The 23,453-nt window shown below is 45.1% G+C and overlaps 1 protein-coding gene across 5 annotated transcripts in view; it reads left to right on the top strand.

Annotated features, from left to right (window-relative positions):
- SLC25A40 (solute carrier family 25 member 40) overlaps window positions 1-23,453 on the top strand; it is a 366,440-nt gene that overhangs the window by 184,507 nt on the left and 158,480 nt on the right. For all 5 annotated transcript variants that reach the window (XM_085631323.1, XM_085631327.1, XM_085631325.1 and 2 more), the window contains one exon: window positions 998-1,122. In XM_085631323.1, coding sequence (XP_085487449.1) covers window positions 998-1,122 — 125 coding nt within the window. The remainder of the gene's footprint in view (window positions 1-997; window positions 1,123-23,453) is intronic.

Below are 23,453 nucleotides of genomic sequence, written 5' to 3'. Positions count from 1 at the left end.
TATTTCACAGGCACTTTGTCCTGCCACAGGAGGATTTGTGGGCAAATTGGCAAAAAGTGGTGTTATCTTGAAATATCTTACGAAACAACAGTTCTAATATGCTTCATATTGAAATCAGTGGAAACTGCACTTAGTCCCCTTTACAAGGATCACACGCTGTAGCCTATATTATGTCAATTCACATAAACACATTTGTTCTAATCTTATAGGGTTTGTCTGCTATATTTACAATGCACAGTTTATTACTCCATTTTGCCACACTGGCTCTGGGGTACCTCTGCCGCATTGATTAAAGTGTTAGGGCTTCCTAGCTATTGCGTGAAGTTTTAGCCCCGCCCCCTTACTTGCAATTATACCCAAACACCCCCCTAGTCGAAGAATTCGTCTCCCTCAAAGTTCAGGACTGGTTGCGTCCCTGGTAAAAGACATTTTACAAAAGCAGTTAAAGTGGAGGAGACAGCTGCCTCGGTGGTGGTAAAAAAAATGTATTTGCAGGGAAAATGATGAAACTAAAGAATGTCAAGGAATTGGTATCCATCACAAATGAGTATGTCCGGATGTAGAACAGAAGAGTAATCAACATTTCTTTTACATTGTTTTCCTCTTCATTTTTGGTAGCATGTTTATAAACTGGAAATGCAGTTTTTTTTCTAAAACGTGGATTCACAAAGATGAAACTCGAGACAAGGTAAACTAGTGGAGTACACTAGAGGAGTAAACCGAATGTTTCCTTTAAAGGCTCTGGCTTTACCATGAAGAATACATGTTTGTACAATTATCGGAGATCAAAACAGCATTTCGGCCATTAACAGGTAAAAGAAGGAAATTCATACTTGCACCACAGGCGGTGATTGTGGGTGATTGCGGAAGTGTCTGAAGGAACACAGTGTTTCAAATCCTGGAGCACAGCCTCCGATGCCCTCTCAAGATAGTGTGTGTTTTAAAAAGCAGCAAATGTGAAGAGCTAAGTAATGCTTATAGTTGTATTTCATTTCAGAGTGATGGCAATACCAGCAACAGCCATTTACTTCACCTGCTACGACCAACTGCGAGAAATCCTTTCAAGGAAAGTTATAAGCGATATCAGTATTGCTGCTCTAGTTGCTGGAGCTGTTGCCAGATGTAAGTCATACAAAATATGGTGATAAATGCAAAATTATTCTTTACACATAGTGCCTGTATCTCATTGACTACTAACATATTGGTTCCTTTTGTGTAGTCAGAGTATGGGAGCTGATGAGGGGCCTGCTACATGTATCCTCTCAGAAGAAAAGAAAAAGTGATGAGTGGAATGCTAATCTTAGCCACTGAAAATTACTCAAGTGCCATCCCAGTCCCTTATGTGTTTTGCCCGCCATGCCATCTCTGACAGGAAGCAGCCATATTCAAATTGCCTCCTTCCTGCTCCAGCTGGAACACTCCAGCCCGAACTGCCATGCCAGGTCCCCTGGGAACAGGAGATCACAAGGAGCCCAGACCAGATTTGGGCTAATTATGCTTCGTCACTGTGGTATAGCTCGATTATTTGGCACAGTGAACTTAAGACCAATATCTGGGCATTCCTGTTGCACTTTTGGGGGTCACAGTGTGTAAAAGAAAAAAATGTGTGGAAGACTTGCAATAAACTGAGCCACTGGTAATGGCTGCATCAAATTCTCATTTTTTTGCCTACCATGTCACCTCAGACAGGAACCAGCCGTACGCAAATCAGCCTTGGTGCTGCTCCACTACGTACTGTCCATCCCAACTGCCAGGCTAAATCTCCTCAGAACAGAAACACAAGCAACCCAGACCAGTTTCAGCCTGGTCACTAAGGTGTAGCTTGAGTCTGTTGGCACATTATATCTACATCATATCTCCACAGGCATGGTCTGGCTGCCTAAGTGGTGGCTGCACTGTCTTGCATCATGGGCCCCTACCTCTCCTCGGCACTGTGGAATGAAGAGGCCGATGTTGTATGAGATCATGGCCAGCCACAGTTGTGGCTGGCATTTGCCTTCTGAATCAGACTCATTCTTAATGTGCCTCCCCATGCAGGAGAAAAAACTGAAAGATGAGGGCTATAAATGCATTTCTATAACATGGTGGTTACAGCAAGTGCCAGATAGTTGCTCGGTAGAAACACCCCCTGCAGAATATGGGGATTAATCGCAGATATTTGTCATCCCAACTGCCCCAGTCCATAGCTGTAGGACTGCAGTTAAATGCCTGTCAAACACGTTCAGGGGTCCCGTGGCAAGCATAAGCTACTGGGCCCTAATGTGGAGGTCGAGGCCTTTTACTACTGATGTCGCGGATCATGACTTATTATAGATACTGAGGAACTGGGCCAGGTGCCCCTTCAGCACTTGATTCTAAGTGGTAGCGCAGTCGATCAGTCCACGGATTCTCAGGAGGAGTTAGACACTCGTGTGAGCACAGACTCGCAACTAAAAATACTTTCAGAAATAAATGATAGTCCAGTCAAATATTTTCGTTTATGAGGAAAGGAATATTTATATATAAACACAAAGTAAAATATGCATTCACAAACCATACACAGAGACCCCTGAGGTAAGGGCTCTAGTGTTTATAGGCAGGTTCCAGAGACCCATTCCGCTCTCATTAGAAGTAGTGGTTATCCCCCATTCACTGTAGGCAAGATTCTGATTAAGCCCCACTCGTAGTCTGAGTCTCAGGAGTCCCACTCTGACTCTTTACTAAATTCAAAAGTGTTTCAGTGTGAAACCCTATATGGTAGTCAAGTTCCCCCTGGTCTGCCTGGCCTATAAGTTTGTGTTTTCTGCACCTGCAGAAACTGAACCACAGGAATCTCCGAGCATGCCCCCTTTTCAGATGCTGAAGCTGCAGCGGCTGTCTCTGGTAAGTTCTTCATATTCGGCCCGGGGGGCAGCGGTCAAGTGTCCTCAAGTTTCCCACACATGGTCCTGCGGAGGCAGCAGCCACAGGGTCCTCGTTTCTCCTCCGATGCCGGTGAGTTTCCTGGGATTCTCCATTCTCCCCACAGGTGGGCGTGGTGCGATGCTCCTGGTGGTGGTCTTCAATCAAGGTTTGGCGGCCTCCTCCTAGCGACAACGGGCTTGACTGGACTACGCTCCTTGTCTTGTCTAGTAGCTCCCACTGGCATATGTGGTCACTGCCCTCCCTCGGTACACAGGCTATGGTCTGATCAGCACAGTAGCAATCTTCATTGTGGCCCCACCTGACATAGGAGCTCACCGACTTCACTCCGCACACAGGCTAATTCTCAGTCAGCACAGTAGTAATCTTCATGGCATCCCCACCTGGCATACTGGGTTGCTGACTTCCAACCTGCACATGGGCAATGATCTGATTGGTGTAGTACAGTTAATGGCAACCACTGACCTTTACCTGCACACAGGCAATGACCCGATTGGTGTAGCAGCCGTCTCCTCACACCTTGGTTCAGGGTTCCGATCGCCTGGATACCCCAATGGACATCGCTCCCTTCAGCCCTCTTGTTCCTAACAAGAGCACACTGGTTTTCGCAAGCACTGATGCTCCAGGGGCAAGTGGTCTTGGATTTCCTGATTGATGTCCCTCGCCCAGCTGGGAAACGGGCTGGCCCGGTCATAGGTACAAGTCTTGCAGAGCTTCTCCCCCTTGCATAGCCCGACTGGATGCTTGACAGTTTTGGGGTCCTTCCGCTTTCCAGATACCAAATGTGATTTAAAAGTTCATGTTGGGGATCTGCTTCATTTTCAAGTGCCCTTTTTCAGAAATCAGTCTATTTAGGGGAGAGGAGTTGGCCTAACGGCTAGGGCGGTTGACCTTGAATCTGGGGAACTGGGTTTGAGTCTCGGCAATGACGCTGAACATCCTGTGATTCTGGGCAAATCACGTAATCTCCCCGTGCCTAACAAAAATGAATGTGTCCTCATGTAATGCAACTGGTGCGATGGAAAGCGCTCTGATACCCGATTCGGGTCAAGTTCGCGCGATATAAAACTCTGTGAAATAAAATAAAAACATACCAGCAGGAGCGACTCCTTACTATGGGAGTGACTACAGTTCACTCCTGGATATCAGCCACAGTGTTTCAAAATATTACCCGAGGACCTCAGCCCTACTCTTTATGATTCTCTTATCAGCTCCATCACCTTCCTGAGATGTGCCCCTTCTAGTGACCTCTCTCTGAATCAAAGAGCACCCTATGAAGTATACTTTAGAGCCTGATTCTCTCTTCCTCCAGTGTGTCCACCTAGCTCACAGAAATACAGCAAGCCGCATATCTGTGTGGATGGATTCCTGTACCTCCTCATGTTCCTCCAGTTAGCACTGGGTCTCCCAAAGTAGAACCCGAGAGAGAGAGAGAGAGAAACACACCCCCCGTTACATCTTTCATGTTTTGCACATGCATATAACCTACATGCACCGCACAGTAATGCATCATACCTATATTAAACCATTAATAGGCACACATACGCACATCACATATATAACATGCACGCACTGCGCAGCACTACACACCATTCTGGTGTAGGCCAAGGGTGAGTTAAGCACACAGTAGCGGAACTATGAATGAGTGAGTAGGTCGGCCTCACTCCAGTGACACAGGTAACAAGGCTTAGCTGATAGAGACTTCTAGCCACAGATTCCTTACCTTAGAATATTCCCCAGGCGTTTACATATCGGTAGGTGGTTTCGTTCAGCTCTGTCAGCATTATCATGCCAGAAATGACATGTGCAGTACCTGTATAGGCGCCATCCTTCCTTTACAGGCCACATAGCACTGATCCATGTAGAGTTGCCCTCTGTCGTGTTTTTGATTGGGTTTTTTCTCAACTTTTGTTGTACCCTTTTTTGAGATATTTTCTGGTGTGACAGGATGTCCCCAATAAAACCATCTGGTTTCAAACCATGTGGTGCCTGTAACAAGCAGATGTCTGTGACAGGCCCACACTTGGTTTGTGTGTGGTGCTCGGAGAAGGACAGTCTCTCCAAGGATTGCTGCACCATGCACCTGAAGGCGCTGGGGCAGCGTTCCTACAAGCTCATCGCTGCCTGACATCAGACAAGGAAGGTCTCAGGACTATTTGCAGAGCTGCACTCTGCGATTGTCGACCGGTTCAAAGTTGTCTGGTAAGCTCCACAAGCAAAAGAAGTTGAAGCTGTCTTCGACTTTCCTTTGCTAGTTGTCTTCTGATGATACATGGAAGCAGGTACTCCAGGCCTCGCACTCCGCACTTCCCTGACTTCCCCGGAGCTGGAGCAACTCCCCCTAGATGAAAGAATTTTATGAGGCCATGCACCTCCTATTTGGGTGGCCCATCCCTCTGGAGCAGCTTCGGGCTCCATGAGCTCGGGAGGGGCCCAAAATGGATCCTCACCAGTTGGTTCGCCCATGGCACCAGTTGTAACGCATGGATCCAGTGTTTGATCTAGAGCAAAGATTCAGCGAGATTGAGACCTTCCTCGGTGCCCACTCCAAAGCAGACACCCTAGTGCTGCTGACGGCGCACAACAGCACCAATCCCAACTTCATTTCCAACTCCTACATGGAGCCGGATGGGTGTTGTCCGACGCCGGTTCAGGTGCCCTCTGGGACCATACCCTTTGGGTCTAAGCCAATGCCTTTTGCCTTTGACAGGCTTGGAGAGGGAGACAAAAAAGAGCATCCCCAAGATGAAACTGAGGACAACTGATATGAGGAACTAGTTGAGGCTAATGGGTTAGACACCTCACTGGACACAGGCTTGGTGTCTCCTCCTACTGTGGCTATGGAGGAAGGAGCCTGCTCAAAAAACTTCAAAACTTCTGTATTTAGGCTGATGTCTTTTTTTTAGATATCTTTATAGAAACTTTTTTCATTTGACCCCATTGCCCTTGCCTCACACAGTGTTCTTCCCCCAAAAAAGAAAAGGTCCATCAACCATAATTAATAATAAAAAAACAAGATTTTCAGTAAATTAAGCTTTTAATAACATCATCTCAGTACAATTCATCATTTAACAGCCAATTTTAGGTGCCGAGGGTAAACTAATTGGGTATACAATCAACACTCTCACCTCCGCCAGATTTACATCAGAGTAATACATAAAGTGCATGTGCAGCTTATACATTTGGTTGCTTAGCCCAATTAGAGAAGTGTTTCCAAATTCGTAGTCTTTTTTTTCCTGGCTCGATATCCCTTTCGAGCACATGTAGCTTATTCCAGGTTATATACCGTTAACATCTAAGCCAGCCATTGCTGAAAAGGAGTATTTGCATCCAACCAGGCTGAAGCAATACTTAACTAAAATATGGGTATTGCAATACTTAACAGAGTCCCTCCCTCCTCCATACTAACAGTATTTTGTATTCCCAGTAAAATTAGCAGTGGAGCAATAACTACATTCAGAAACAATTTATTTCTTAAAAAGCTATCAATTTCATTAACAGGGAGAACGAATTGCAAGTTGCAAATAGATGTACTACATATGCTCCATAAAGAGCACAGTGTGGACAACGCGTTCCTTTCCCTTTGCCCCATTTAGCAATTCGATGTGGGGTGTTGTATAGCGAAAAGCAGGTCTTATAAAATTGAACCTGACTATTAGCTGACATTAACACCATCTGTGCTACTGAAAATTGCATGCTGAAACTTAGCATCCGTAATATCTAATTTGGTTTGCCACTTTGCAGAGCACTTTTCCAAGTCATCTTTCATGAGATTGTTCAGAAAGTTATATATGCTACCTATACAGGTGGGGGATTAAATTAGTCATTTTCTAGACAAGCTCATTTTTACCTAACCTCCCTAGCCCTCCCCCTTCTTCTGCAAAAAAATTCTAATTTGAAGGAACTTAAAAAATGCTCCATGGGTGAGATTCAAATTTGATCTAAGATCACCATAAAAAATAAAACCGAATGATGAATACAACCACCCTTTTTTATTAATCCCAACCTTAGACCAATTAATCATATATGGATCATCGAAAATCTCGGGCAGATTCTTTTTACCCTGGAGGGGAGTGTAAACGTTCAATCTGCTTAACCCCAATAGACAGTGTACGAGAGTCCAAACTTTAAAAGAGGCCTAGAGATTCTTGAAACTTACCCTTTTATAGTATCCAAACTCTTGCTGTCGCCATAAGCATCCCCAGGCTTTGGGACCAATTAGTAACTCATGTGGAGAGGATGCCTCTGCACCTCACTGCTGGGGCATACCCGTAGAAGCACCGTACAGTGTGCTAGAGAAGCTACCCAGTGATATAATTTGAGGTTAGAAAGGGCCAACCCCCACGCTCTTTAGGGGGCAACAGGAATTTGCCCAATCTTCTTGGTCGCGAATAAGCCCAGATAAATTATGAGAACATATTTTCAAATTTTTTCAGCCATTGGTTAGCGAAGACAAGGGGGATAGCTTTCATAAGATACAAAATCATGGGGAAAAAGACCATCTTAATTAAATTGCATCTGCCCACCAGTGTCAGGTGCAGGTTTACCAACCTACCCAGTGAATTCTCCATTTTCTCTGCCGACGGCGATAGGTTTTTGTTAACAAGCTCATCCAAGTCAGCCCTTCGAGTAACCCCTAAGTAAGACTGCTCACTCGACCACTCTACTGTCAACCAAGGATGCATACTCATTATTAATAATATGTGTCTTTTCATTATTCAAGGAATACCCTGATAGCGACCCAAAGGTCAAAGCTGCTTCTTCTACTGCCATCATAGCCCGTTCAGGGTTGTGAGTGACCAAGGCTATGTCATCAGCATAAGCTAATACCTTAGTGCCATGCCCTCACAGGGAGTATATTCAAGTTTACATCCATCCTTTTTAGAAATGGGTTGATAAATATCGCAAATAGTAACAGAGAGCATGGGCATCCTTGCCTCTTGTAATTTTAAATTGCTTGGTCATTTCACTTTTAATATAAACACTGGCGGCCGGATCTACATATAAAGCTTTGACTGCCCTGATATAATCAGAGCCTATCCCCATTCTTTGCATTGCAGCCCAAAGAAAATACCAGGAGACCCTATCGAATGCTGTTTCTACATCAAGCCTAATCACCGCCATAAGGCCCCCTGACACCTGTCCTGCATTGAACATAGAGATGATCCTTCTAATATGGTCTACCGTACCCCTTGTGGGGATAAATCAGTGTTGCCATTCTGATACTACTCTGTGAATCCTTTGGGATAAATGGGTAGCTAATACTTTTGAGAAGATGTTCGAATCCCCATTGATTAACGTGATCGGGCGATAGGAGCTAAGCTCCTGGACAGGTTTATTTTTTTAGGGGAAAACAATAATTTTTGCCAAAGCCCAGGATTTAGGTGGAGCATCCCCTTTAAAAATTTGTTTGAACAGGGTTGTTGTGAGAAAGTGGCTCTGTATATACTGTTCCTTAATAGGTACAGGGTGTACAGAGTCCACAGACCCCAAGGGTTTAACAGAGGTTAAAGTTAGATATAACCTTACTCTCCAAAGTGGTAGCCTGGTCGAGCAGTAAGGCAGTATCAGAGGACGTGTGAAACATTTGTTGTACACACTCAGTAAGCAAATAGTTCGACACACTCAATAACTGAACTCTAGGCCAATGGTTTGTATAAAAAAAATATATGCTTGTTTTATTTTAGAACCAACACTTGGAATTAAAATATACTTTCTCGACAAGAGATGTTTCATAAAAATACTTTTGTATATGCAATAGACTTTTTAGTAAACCGTTACAAACAGTTGCAGTAGGCAACTCTATTTCTAAACCCAATACATTGAGCTCAATGATAAATGCAGATTATACGCAACAGATTACTTTGTAGATTACTTTTGTAATTCCAGGCTTGGATCCTAGATCCAGTCCTGGGTCAGTTCTCAGAATCAGCTGTTAAAAGTCGACTTTGGTACTGTAATGATTTTTAACTAATATTTAGCTATTTCAAAAGTGAGCACTTAGAAAATATTTCAGAGCAAACAATCAATGATTCCCTATGGAAGGAAATGTAGGTTACAGGTACAGTAGGTTATCGTTACTTTTGTAATCCAGTACTGGGTGTCTGGACTCAGTACTGGGACATTTATCCAAAACAGGTAAGTAATTACGTTTTCAGATGTTATACGATTTTTGAGGAATATTTAGAAATTGCAGAAATCAACACTTAGAAGAAATTTCACAGAAAAGCAGTCAATGGTTTCCTATGGGAGAAAATGGGGTTACTGGTAAGTATAGATGCGAGTATTCTTCCGAGCCAGTGCTGGGCACCAAGATCCAGCACTGTGAGCCCACCTGAGAACAGGTGAGTTTTTGCGTTTTTGTCGCTCGGCTGATTTGTAGTGAATATTTGAAGATTTGAAAAGTCCACACTTAGACGAAATTTCAAGAAAAAGCCAGTCAATGTTACCCTATGTAGAAAATAGAGTTAGCGGTTTTCAGGTAAGTTCTCGACTTGCAAAGGTGAGGTTCTGGGCATAGACTCAGGGGTCCCCCAAGGTCAGATAGGCACAGTTAGTTCACCCTCAGCGGCTCTAGGGCAGCCGGGTGCAGAGAGAGTTAGGCCCAATGTTAGCCTATGAGGAATAGGGGGGCCTGGTTTGGTGGCTGCTGTCTAGCAGGCCACTTGGCTATGGGAGCTGGGCTCCTGGTCACTCACTCAGGGCAAGTGGGGAAGTAGGCTAGTGTAGAGATTGCACTGCCAGGGCCACTCGGGCGGCTGGGTGCAGGGTGCTTTTGAGCCGTCGGGCGCTCAATGGAAATCAATGGGAATGTTCCGGTTAGGAAAAAGGCTGCAAGCTCGGGGACGAGGATGCTTCAGGTGCCACCACCACTTCGAGAGGTAAGTTGGGTAGTTGTAGGTTAGGTGTGTACCCCGGGATTGGGCACAGGGGGCCGCAGGGCGCCGCATGCAGGGGTGCCTTTTGGTGTCGGGAAATCTTACCCTCTGATGATCGCGGTTGGGGGGGCACCTTGTTCCGAGGCTGCAGGCTTCTTCCGGGATGTCGAGGGGGGTCCTTGGGTGCCGGACTCGGGGTCACAGTCGCCGTGGGGTCGTCCTCAGGGTCTTTGTCCACTCCGGCACTGGCCAGGCTTGGCTGGTGCAGAGTGTGCTGGGTTCGCGGTTCCGGGCTGCTGCCAGGGGTTAGAAATAGGTTTCTGAGTAGAGCCTCTACTCATGGGAGTCCCAGGGGCTTAGAGCCAAAAGGTAGCCAGGTCCTCCGGGGTTGGTGAGGTTGCTGGCCACGAGAGATGCCGCGCTGGTGCAGGTTCGGGAGTCGACAGGCCGGTAGGGCTGGGGGCAAAGCAGTTGGTGTCTTCTTCCCTTTTTAGCAGCTGCAGGGCAGGTCTTTGTTCTTCTTGCTCTTCTTGTAGTCTTTTGAATCTGGAATCTGGGGAAGGAAGGTTCAGGGTGCCCCTAAATACTAGATTTAGGGGCGTTACAGGTAGGTGAAGGCCAGGGACCAATGGGTCCTTGTCCTGGGGTGGGTACACCCCTATCCTGCCTCTCTCCTGTGGGAGGGGGGCAGTAGCCTAATCCTGATAGGGTAGGGCCTCCCATCTTCAAGATGGCGAGAGCCCGGAGATGTGCTTCACCTCTCCTCCCCCACCTGAGGGGTGGGGTGGGCAGGCTGGCACATCCCCTGTCCTTGTATGGGGTTTCCGGCCAAGCTTCCCGCCAGAGTGGGGGGTTGCAGTGGCCTGGGAATCTCCAAGAGGCGGCATGCCTTTGAAGCTTCCCTTTGCTCATCCTGGGGGAGGAGATTTATCACCTCACCCAGGATGTGCATTGTTGCAGGTCCGGGAGAGCAGGGGCTCTCCCACCCAGGGGTCCAGCAACGTGTCTGCTGTGTGGCAGCCTGGGCAGCCTCAGAGCAGACGTGGATTGTAGGTTAGTTGTAAGGGGGCATCTCTAAAATGCCCTCTGGGGTGCTTGGTACATTAAATCCCACACTGGCATCAGGGTGGGTTTAATGTGCTGAGAAGTTTGATACCAAACTTCCCAGTCTTTAGTGTTGCCATTATGGTGCTGTGGAGCTCGTGTTTGACGAGCTCTCAGCACCATGTACTCTTACATGGCAGCACTGCACTTACAGTGCCCAGGAATGGACCTGGGTACTGTAGGGGCACAGGGCTCCTGCTCCTGTGCCCACACCATGGGCATAAGGCACCCAGCCAGAGGGGTGGCTGATACATGCCATGGCAGTGTAGGTGATGGGCATGGCACACAGAGATGTGTGTCATGTCGACTCTTCATTTTGTCCTGCACCCTAACACTCAGCCTGCAAAGGCAGTGTGTGTGTGTAAGGGTACAGGGCCTCTAAGGGTGGCACAAATGAGTGCTGCAGCCCTCAGAGGCCTTCCCTGGTCACAAGGCCCTGGGTACCTAGGGTTCCATTTACTAGGGGCTGACATGTGGCCAGGGTTTGCCAATTTGAAGTTTGTGTGGTTCAAGGAAGGAACATAGGCCCTGGGCACCTGGTTGGCAGGAGTCCAGGGTACACTCAGTAAAAGTACATTCAGCAATTTAGCAAAAAGTGGGGGCACACCATGCAAGAAAGATGGCACTTTCTCACAGTTGTCATAACATCTTCTAACTGATCCGCAAAAATTATGTGGAATTCGTTAGGTATTAAATCTGGACAGGCAGCTTTCCCCAGCTTTTTTGGACAAGCTCGACATTGCCACAAGAATCTTATCCCGAGACAAGGAACCATCCAGTTGCTCTTGTTCATCCTTGGTCAGTAGTACAGACATTGTGGAGTCCAGATAGCTATTAATTAAGTCCTGCCTCTGAGAGACCGAGGACCCTGGTTCCTCCGAATATAAAGTCTGATAGTACTTTGAAAGGCAGCCCATATTTTGTTTGGCTCTGATACCAAGCAGAGTATAGGATCTTTAATTGTGACATTCTCATTACGAATACTGAATACATTCCTGCCAAGTTCTTATTGCTAATTTGTGTCCTATCTTTTCACTAAACTCCTATATCTTTTGCCGATGAGCTATTCATTTATCTGCTGATTTTTTTTTTAACAAGGAATTTTCCATTTGTAGCTTTGGTCAGGGCCACCTAGGTTTGGGCCTCCTCTACCCCTTTCTTCTGCTTTAATGCTATAACTTGATTCTCTTCCGCCCATGCTAACTTTAGCCGGCTATCTTGTAAGCTATGTTTTTCGTCCTTCCCCATTTTTAAGGAGAACTGGATGTCCCCAAACCGCCCCCCCCCCGGGTATACAAGCTTTCATGGAGTTCCAGACTGTACCTAAAGGTGCGGTTCCTATATTCCTTTATAAAAACTCCGGGAACCACTCCTTCATATGCCTCAGATAATCACCATTGTACAGTAATGCTCGCTCAAAGCTCCATGAAGAAGTCTTTTTTTTTTATCAACCCCATCCCTGCCAATTACAAAACTAACTGGTTATAATCAGATAAATATCTGGGGTAGCGTTCAATTCTTCTCCCCTGCACTAAAGAGGCTGTTACAAAAAAGTAATCCAATCTGACATGTTTTTGATGTGGGGCTGAGTAAAATGTAACCCATGTTCCATGGGTCTTAACTTAGACCATACATCACTTAGCCCATGTGTGTAGCATAGAAGACTGGGCTACTTTAGGTTTCCTCCCTATGTATTTTTTGCTCAAACCCCAATTGCTTGGTAAATTAGTATTTAAGTCACCACCAAAAACAGCCAGTGTGCTAGCTCATTAGACATCCAATCGGACACCTCTGGGTCAACTACAATACTGCTATACATTGTAAAAGCAGCAGAACCAGAGGACCTGCACCCGGCAATAACCCATTGCCCTAGTGGATCCACCCGAATTTTATTGAACTGTGGTGCGTCACTATGGGCTAAAATTGCAACCCCACGTGTGCATGTCCCCTGAGTTGTTCCCCCCCCACTAGTCTGTAGGCTAAGTTTTTTAACAGACCTTTTCGTGCCTCCTCAAAATGAGTTCTTGCAGGCAAACGATGTCTGCCTGCAGCATTTGAAGCCTTTGAAAAACCTTTTGCCTTTTTTTTTAGCATCATTCAGACCACAAACATTCAATGTGGCTATCCATAATTTCCCCATTCCTGTCATCAAAGCAGCCATAATACCTTTAACCCTATACCATATCTAATTCTGTGGAACATATCAATATTGCTTAGTAAGAGAACTACCCAGTAAAGCAGATGTGACCTTCATACCAATCCACACACCCCCTTCCCCGCCCCCCACAAAACAAGCAATCGGGCTTAGCCTGAACGATTAGCATTTGACCCACTGCCCCACCGCCCCCCATGCCCAACAGAAAAAAAAGACATCTAATGACTTTGATTGCCATCAGACACTGAGCATTAGAGGGAGACGAACAATCACCGCCCTAGAATTCATTTGGAAGAATTACTACCACCATCACGACTTCTCTTTTATTTATGCATGAGCTTGGATCTCTGAGGTGAAACTGCAAGTGTGTCCTTTAAAAATTATCTTAAGTCTGGCAGGACTTTGGAGCTTAACCTCCGCCCCAAATTTTTGAAAAGGAGCAAACAACTGCCGGAGACGCCATCTTCACACAAGGGTTGCGTTCGCAAAATCTTTGGCAGAAAACAACACTCCATCAAATATTTTTTCAGCGTTTGGGCGAGCTTGATCGTAGACACATTGCCTCAAAAAAAGTTGCCAAAACACACCAGCATTGCTCTGGGTCTTTCGGACTCACTCTCTGAATGTTTTTTCAGCATTAAAGGGAATCGGTGAGCTCGCTGAATTTCCAGATCTCAGTCCCATTTGGATTGATCCAGGAATGCGCCTTTCAGTTGCCTCCCTCCACTCCTTCTGGAATCCCAAGAAAGCGTAGATTGTTCCTCCGCTAATGATTTTCTTGGTTCTCCAGCTTAAATATAACATTGGACATGCCTGCTCCATGAGAGGCATTCTGCACTTTCAAAGATTCTCTAGGGACTCTGCTTGACCTGCCACAGTTGTTAGTCGGTCAGCGATCTCTCCGCAGGTTCTATTCAGTTTCCGGATTCCTCCTTGTAGCTTTTTGTAGGCAGTTCTCGCCCGGCGACTTTCATTCAGGGTTTCCTCCTGCATTTGCTTGATAGACAGAAAGATGTTAGTGGGTGAGGGCTCTTTAATCAGAAGGTGTTCCAAAACCTACATATGTGGCTGGCAGAATCATTGCTGCAGGCCCGCTAGTAGCATTTCATTGACAGGCCCCAGGCACAGGTTGAGTTATGTTAAAAGTATTTGTAGAGCGCTCGATTACCTGAAGGTGTCCTGGCACTATCTGTGGTTTAGAACGAATAAAAGGATAATGCCTAGCTCTTGAAGAGACAAGTTTTCAGCTCTGTCCTGAAGGCAAGCATGTTAGGGAACGATCTGATGCAAAAGGGCAAAAGATTTCGAACCTTGGCAGTGCAGATGAGAAAACGTCTACCACCCCAGTTGGCTCTCTTGAATTTAGGAACAACCAGGATTTTGGCACCCAAAGAACGAAGAGTTTTATTGGGTTGATACGATTTTAAAGTTTTGCTTAAGGTGGTAGGGGCCTGTATTATGGATTGTCTTAAAGGTGGTACAGAGGGCCTTAAACTTAATACAATGCCTAACCGGGAGCCAGTGAAGATTGTATATGTCAGTGGTTACCAATTTAAATTTGGGAATACCAAAGCAGCATTTTTTTTAAATATTTGCAACTTGTTGCTGCATGTTTAGATAGAGCCCATTACAATAGCCAAGTTTAGATACAACCAATGGGGAGGGGGGTGTAGTGGATACTTTTTTTTAATCATCCTCAAGGTGACAAAGGTGGATGCGGTGAATAAAAAAACCTGGTCACCTAAGGTGAGTTTACTGTCCATTTGGACGCCTAGTTTTTTTTTGGCTTTTCGCACAGGTGTAGGGAGGGTACCTAAACCCTACAGCCACCAGGATGGTGACCAGAAGATAGTCTGATTTCGAAAGAGGATGACATCCATCTTCCCTAAATTAAGTTTTAAGCAGTTGCTTGCCTTTTTTTTTACTGACGGCCAATATGCAGTTATGTAGTCTAGATTCTGAGTCTGTATAATGGTTAGCTAATGACACAAGCCGAGGACCAGAACCAAATAGGTAGCACGCAGGGTGACCGATCTTAATTAAGACCGCCCTCATTGTCTTTTTGGTCCTGTGAGAAACAGCCAACCTCCCCGAATTGGATGGAGCCTGGCAGTTGACACACACCCACCTTAAAGATATATCACGAGGAGCAGCTACTCTGCCCCCACCTTACTGACAGGATAGGGACTTCCCATCCCAGTAATTTCACTCACATAGGGGAGTTACATTTTTGCCCTGAAGAAAGTCCTGGACCTTTTTGGCCCTGTTGTGGACTGAAACATGTCGGCACTAGGGTCCTAGGACCATAACACTCCTATAAAGACCCAATTTTATCTATTTTAATGACCCAGACAGACCCAAGAATAAAGGGAAACTGGGGATCTGCCTGAGGTATTTTATTTAGTTAACCCCCTCTGTCTTTAACATATTAAAAGCACTCCCAACACTGTGGTCGAGCCCACCCAGACTTTTAGGGGTCTGGGTGACCCGATGATGAAGCATGACACCACTAGGGTGTGTGAGGGTAACTTAAAGAAATACTTTTCTCCCCCACGATCATGGTTGGGTTAGGTACAATCTTCATTTCAGAATCTTCCATTTTCCTCTTCCCCTCAGTTTATCGTACCCCTTCCCTTTTTCTGTAGGTCCATTAGAGTATTTTTTGTGAATATAATAGCTAATGACACAACAATTTGTGTGGCATCCGCGTAAGAAGTGAGTGAAAAGCCATAGGATTGTATCAGCAAGGCCAGAGATGGCATTTATATGTTAATCAGTTTGAGGCTGAGCGAGGCCCCCGGGGGACCTCTCAAGGCAATGAAAAGGGTTCAGAGACAAATGAGCCAAGTGCTACTGATTGTTCACATACTAAGAGGAAGACAGGCACCAAGGTCAGTGCTGTCCCTCTCAGTCCAGTTTTGGCAAGATGGTCAATCAGAAGGTCATGATTGATCGTATCAAATGCTGCTGAAAGGTCTAGCAGGACTAGTGCAGCTTTGCCTCCAGCATCCAGGGCCTCTCTGATCTCTTTGGAAGCTTTGATCAGAGCACATGTGGCCACTCCTGAAGCCGTACTGTGGGATCTAACAGCTGATTAGCCTGAATAAAGTCAGATAACTGAGTATTCTTGGCTTTTTCTACTAGCTTGGCAGCAAACGGGAGACGTGATATGGGACGAAAGTGGCTAGGATCCATTGGGCTTAAGCTCGTTTTTTTTATTGAAGAAAGAAAATGGCCTGTTTTGAACATCAGATTAAATATTGTGGTTGGATTTTGGGCCATAATCTCTGGAACCAGTTTAATCACATAAAGGGGACACGGATCCAGTGGGGAGCCGGATTTAGCAGTTTGGACTAGGCATAAAACTTGTTGGTCGTGAGTGGGGAGAGTTCTGAAAAGACAGTCTGTACGGTCTGTGCTGTCTGTTCTATGTTTGGCCAGCCTGCAAGATCTCTTCAGTCTTGGACTTGGAGGATTCAAACTTATTATAAATCTGTTTCACTTTATTTAAGAAGAAACTAGAGATGAATTGCAAAGCGATTTAGTTCCACCTCACTAGGGACTTAAAAGTAAATTAAATATGACAATTGGGTAACAGCCAATTTTACCATGTGTTAAGAAGTGAACACATGTACTTTAGCACTGGTTAGCAGTTGTAATACATGCAGAGTCCAAAAGCCAGCAAAAACGAAGTCAGCACAACAAGAGGATTAAAGGCAAAAAGCTAGGCCACGGATGCCAAGTCTAACAACCTTTCGAAGGCAGTCCATATCTTAAATGATGATAGCATTCACTTACATTAATGTTGGCAGCTCTCCCAGGCATAAAGGTTTGCAACTAGTATTCGCTGGTGTAGGTTTAAACTGCACCCCTAGCATAACTTTTGACGGCCCCCTCCGGCATAACAAGACACAGCTCTCAAGTATTGGCTAAATGTCAGCTTTTGATGTAAAGTGGATAGTTTTCAGAAGCTATCTGTTGTTATGGGCGATGCCAGTCAACGATGCATGGGCAGCACCAGTCTCTGCCTCATAGGCAGCAATAGTCTTTCCAGTGTTGGTTTTGGTACCTCAAAGGGCAAGGTGTCATTATGCCTTTGGTATGCTCGAGCCCTCGTATTTTATATTTGGAAGGCAGCATATGCTTGTGAGGCTTTGACATGGATTTACACGGCTGCCTGAAGATTGCAGTGGCACTCTATATTTACACCCTGCCTCAGTTGAATATGCCTGGATGAATGGGATTTGAGTAGGAATTATTTCTCCGCCTTACTCCATATTGTTGTACTCTGGCTGCATGGGTCTATAGTGAGCCTTCCTTTTTCCAAACTTAGATAGCCATCACTTCTGTTAACTATATGAAACATACCAATCCAAGATGGTTCCAGTTGAATTTCCTTTAACATCACTTCCTGTTTAAACCATAGATAAGGAAGCTGAGACTGGGAGTGGATGCCCTGCAACTCATGCAAAGACAATTTTTTATAGCCTTGGTTTTCCACTTGCTATTATTTTTTGCCCTATGTGTCTGCAACAAGTTTGGAGTTTGACTCCAGAATTCCAGAAAGTCTTGTTCCAGTCTTTTCTCCGCCTTGATTCCGGTTGAGTTGTGCCTTATTTCAGCAGCTTTCTCCATCTTCTATCAAGAGTGCAAGGATTTTGTAGTTCTTTTCTGCACTCTGGCATTTTACTTCTTTGGGACGAATTCTAGAATGTATGAGTCACATTTCATGTACCTGGACTGTGAAGGATGGCATTGCATTGACTCGAGGGAGTTGCATTTTCCTCAAACAATCAATACAAATAGAAACGAGTGATTAAATTATTCAGTTCTTGACACTATCCTGAAAGGATGCTCTGAAGTGCACTTTACAACTTCACTTGATACGCAAAAACGTTATTTCTATGTGGTAATATCCATGGGTTATTTAAGACCTCAGGATAAGCGAAGAAATGCTTCTATGGCAAAACGTGACTTACGCACTTGCAGAGTAAACCGGAACTATTTTCTGGGAATGAAATCGGACTTGATATGTACTGGTACAGGAATTTCAATATTCATTTTCCTGCCACAGTTTTTAGAGTAGGCTTTATTTACCCGTGGATATATTTGTGATATATACAGTTCTTCATTTGTAAAATATGAAGTCCAGGTGCTCATATTTTTGTAGGAAGCCACACCCATGTCCTCTGGCTCCATCCACTTCATTTACTTGTTCCACCCACTTACTCCATTGGCTCCACCCACATCCTCAACTGGCTGACTGGCTGACAGCCACATTTAATACCTGATCTGAATTCCTACCTTGGTAATGTGATGGTTTACTTCATACGTGTTGGTTTTCAAGCTGCTTGGAAAGAATATCTTAATAAATTCAAGGCAAAACCGCAAAAGAGACTGGATGTCATGACTTGTGGAACCAAAGATAATGAACTTGTTCTGACCATTAAAGTCCTAACTCCAAACTAATTCTAATATCACTATCTACTTATGTTGTATATTGTGTCTCCCTAGGGTTGACCCTTAACTGCCCCGGACCAGCCTATTACTAAAAGACAGTAGGATATATGACATTATGAAGTTCAGAGGTACAAGCCCACTATGAAGGCATCTATCACATTAAGAATATATTGAACTCTGCTAGAGGCACAATATGCACCTCCCTGGCAGATGCACAACCTGTAATTGATTTATGCTCATTATTCACTCTTGTAATATGCCCAATATTGTAATTTTATTTATCCAGCGCTTCCACCCCTGACGATGCGTCAAAACACTTTTCGGTGAGCAGCATGCGACTCCGGAACACAAAAAGGATTAGTGGTGGGTTAATATAGGGAAATATATGTTAATTTGAGCGATGGACATGTGAGTCTGTTAGTTTCATTGAATGGGATAGTGGAGGGATAGAAGAGGGAAGCGTCTAGAAAGTGTTTTTCAGGAGATCATAGTAGTAATATGAGGTTTGGGATGGGTTGAGGGAGGGATAGAGGAGGGGAGAATCTAGAAAGGGTTATTAAGGAGCTCATAGTAGTAAGATGAGGCTTGGGATGAGTAAAAGGACAGATGGATGAGTGACAAGTCTCTAGAAAGGGATTTACTCCCACAACTGCATTGTAAATAGGCATAAACCGAACATTTCTTACCCCAATTGGCATCCCTTAGCCTTAGCCCTTAAAATAATGTTCCCAACACACAACGGTGCCTTTTGCTCCCTAACATGAAGGTAATACACAATGATGTAGCTGTCAAACCCCTACCAGCACAGAATACAATTGACAACAGACTGTAAAGAGGTCTATTTGACAGGGTGCATAGAAGAAGAGACAATGGACCAAAATCATTTGAACGTTGATACCATCCTGTTTTATTTTCATGTATAGCAAACGCGAAATTTTAAGGTTAATAAACACAACTGTACAAAATGCACTACACACAATAATACAAATGCACAGGACACTAGAAACAGCCAAATACGCTCTGCTTGATTTGAGAACATGTTTTGCATTCTGTCTTTTTTTAAAACTTAAAACACTGAATGATTCAATACATTTTGTAACAATCAAACCGTAATCTTGCAACTGAAAAACGAAGGAAAATCACACTAAGCCTATATATTGGTATTTGTCTTTTTTTTGTAATTTTAAGTCAAACTTAAAAAGTGTCTTACACTTAAGAAAAATAATTAAACCCACAGCACCTGTGGCCAAATTGCATTCTGGCTGCGTTGTTCTACAAAATAGGACGGAACAGTGCCATGCCAGAACAGAGTTCTAAAACCTCTTTGTGGCCAAATTAGCTTCCATGTATTGAGGGCGAGGGAGGGATGCTGCAGCTCCTTTTTTTTTTTTTTTTCTTTTCTTTTCAACAGAGTTCTATATAGCGCATACTTGACCCGAATCGGGTATCAGAGCGCTTTACATAGCACCAGTTGCATTACATGAGAACACATTCATTTTTGTTAGGCATTTTCCTTAAGTGCTATTGGTAAAATAAAATACAGCATTTTGTATTTGGGACTATTCCAACTATTAAGATTTTTGTAATGTAAAAGGAAAAAGGGATACAGCCTGCAAAGTGTCTGGATTTGAACTGCTACATTTTCCCGAAGTTAAAAGCATTATTCTGTATTATGTCACCACAGAAGGTTATAATGAGCACTGTATTCAGGGCTGTATTACGAGGGAGAGGTGGCCTTTCTAGGAGTGGCATATGGGCATGTCGTTGCTGACTCGAGGTAATACACAGGCATCGGACCTGTGCACGTACACGGAGTCACAGACAAGCTCTTAGGTGAAAATCCAGCGTGAACAGAAAATACCTAAGCTCAATTGGTGCTGTTTCTTTAAAATAAAACAAGCAGCAGCTGCCATGGGTGGCACTTTATCGAGAGCAAAATGTAGCAATAAAGACAAGGGAAACATAAATGTCAGACATTACACCCATTTGAGCAACAAGAAATCCTAAGAAGCTCCTAAAATTGCTTCAAAGCACCAGAAATGGAAGGGCACTGTGGAACCTGACTGTACCAAACGGGATGTTAGAGGCCTCCGCACAAAGGACTGAGTGCAAAGTCACAAGAGAAGTGATCTTTGAAGTGCTGGGATCCTGAATGTTCCTGGTGCCTTAACTGAATGTTTGCCAACTAGCACTGCAGCAATAATTCTAATGCCAGGATGACAATGGTTGTGGCTGAGATTAAGTATTTCCGACTGGCATGAGCTAGTTACATGACCCAGGATGAGTTTTGCACCTCTGTGCAGTACAGTGAAGCAAGGACAGCCATCTCGCTTAATGTTGTTTGGGCACAATCTTTCCAGTCCTGGTGATTTCCTTTTACACATGCCAATGAAGGATGTAGAGTGTGTTACAATGAAGAAGGCAGGCATACAATAATTATTACAAGACACATGTGATAGGATGAAAATGTATTAACAATCTTCAGGCAGAAGATACCTGTGTAAACAGTGAGGAAGGACCTTATCACATGACCTAGCTGAGACGTAGAGGGTGGTATAAATTAAAGCTAAGAAGTGAGTTCGTAAATCTCGTTTCTTTTTTTTACAGTGCTTTGGCTCCGCTGGGAGCCTGTTCGGGGATCTCAGAACTGAAGTGATGAGATTCCTCTTTTCTGTGTTAGAAGTATGTCTGGCTAGTGCATTTGTGAAAGCTTTTAGGGTGAAAGCTTTTATTTGCGGGTGCCTGTGAGCAGAGCATATTTGTAGTAAAGCCTGAACGGAACAAACAACTCTACTGTGGTCTCAAAGTCTTTTGATAGGACAAGAATTTTCGTTTGCACAGGGCGCGTAATTGCCACTGGGCATTTTTGCCTTTAGCCATGGACGTCAGAGGGTGACAGTTAAAGTGCAAAACAGAGTTGCACTGTGTAAGCTCGCAGGCTAAAGTTAGTAAATATGCTCTGAAAACTACAGCTCCCAGACGCCTTAGCATGTCCAACGAAAGTCCGGTACTGGAAACATGGAGTTCTAATATTATAGATGGAGGCATTAACGCCAAGCACGGAGTCTTGAAAGCGAAGCTACCAACAATTTGAGTGCACAGTGAGGATGGCCGGGCCGTCAGGCAGTGCAGCAGGGGAAAGCTGAGCCTGGAAGCCCGGCCTGGTTTGCTCGTGACACTCTCACAGCAAGCCCCGTTATGTTCGTCCACCGGTCTGAGCAGTGCTGCGGCCCAGGACTCGCACCCTGCAGTTATATCGGTCGCAGATAAAGGCTTCCTCACTTGTTTAATGCTACCTAGTAAATGATTATATCCTCCGGTTCCGATGCACTGTGACTCTCCTCGGCCTGGAGTTGCAGCTTCCTTGAAAGAATAGATTCATTTTGGCTACAGGAAACTCCGAAACATCGCGCTGGTCTTTGCAAATTATCGCTTTGCTGCAATTGTTCAGAATTTGTTTTTAAAATTGTATACTCACTGTTTTGTTCGCATTAAATTGTTCTGCTTGTCCCCCACTGACCGCATTGCCTGCACTTTAAAACGTTGATAGCACCATTCACCATTTGGGTGTTTGTATCCCTGCACGAGCGCCATCTTGGAAGTAGGGCTCAGACGCCCCCAAGACGTTTTACGGGGCTGCGCTCTAGTTCGAGCGAGCACCGCCTGGCAAATGGTATTTAGGGGCCAGTTGGTCGGCGCGCGGTCAACAGACTGACCGTCATGCTAACATCGCGCTGGTCTTTGCAAATTATCGCTTTGCTGCAATTGTTCAGAATTTGTTTTTAAAATTGTATACTCACTGTTTTGTTCGCATTAAATTGTTCTGCTTGTCCCCCACTGACCGCATTGCCTGCACTTTAAAACGTTGATAGCACCATTCACCATTTGGGTGTTTGTATCCCTGCACGAGCGCCATCTTGGAAGTAGGGCTCAGACGCCCTCAAGACGTTTTACGGGGCTGCGCTCTAGTTCGAGCGAGCACCGCCTACCACACGCTATTTAGAGGCCATTATGGTCGCGCGCAGCGTCGCGCCGGAGGAGCGCCAGAGGAAAGCCCGTCTGTGCCCGTCCGGGCCGTAGGGCCTCCCCCCCTGGTCGGCCGAGGGTCTACACTCCTGCTACCCTGAGATCTTTTCATCAAGGGAGAAATACGCTAGATGAGATAACACTTGCCAGCCTTCGGTCGGAAGACCTATTACAGGTAGAGGATAAATCGGTCACCACAAGTTCTCAAGGCCTAATAATTGCCACACTCAACACACGATCCCTACATAAACACCACTTAGAGGTGTTCACACTGCTGGACGAGGGTGAGATTGACATCCTCGCGCTCTCAGAAACCTGGCTAGGGACTGCCTCAACACCAGACATTATAGCTGCTTTACCGCCCAACTTCGATGCTCGGTGGTATAACCGCCCAAAGGATAGTAGAGGGGGAGGGGTAGCCATCATGTTCAAAAGGAATCTTAAGGTAACACAAATCATCGCAGAAAACTGTGCTGGAGCAGAAGTCCTAGGGATAAAAATATCACTGAAATCCTCATGTATATTGCTTCTCTTAGTATATCGTCCTCCGCAGAGCTCGCTGGAATTTAATGATTCCTTCTTCGAACTGTTGACTGATCTGGCATCCAGATACAAGTCCCTGGTAGTGGTTGGGGAGTTTAACTATCATTGGGACGAGATCCCCAGGGGGCCCACTGCGTCCGAGTTTGGAACTAACCTTGCCACTCTCCATCTTAACCAGCTTGTAAAAGGGCCCACCCATGAGAAGGGACATACCCTTGACCTTGTCTGGTCCTCCCTTCCACGAATGGAAATCCTGGAAGTCAGCCCTTGCATTTGGTCAGATCACTATCTGATTAAGTGCTGGGTTCCAGGAGAGCCTTTAGCAGCGCCCCCTCCACAAACAAGGAGGAAGGTTCGCCCATGGAAGAAGATCGAGGCCGACTCTT

This window comes from Triturus cristatus, chromosome 10 (assembly GCF_964204655.1).
Source record: "Triturus cristatus chromosome 10, aTriCri1.1, whole genome shotgun sequence".
In the NCBI taxonomy this organism is placed as follows: Eukaryota; Metazoa; Chordata; class Amphibia; order Caudata; family Salamandridae; genus Triturus; species Triturus cristatus.
The sequence above is the reverse complement of the archived record's forward strand: the minus strand, read 5'-3'. Positions and strand labels throughout refer to the sequence as shown.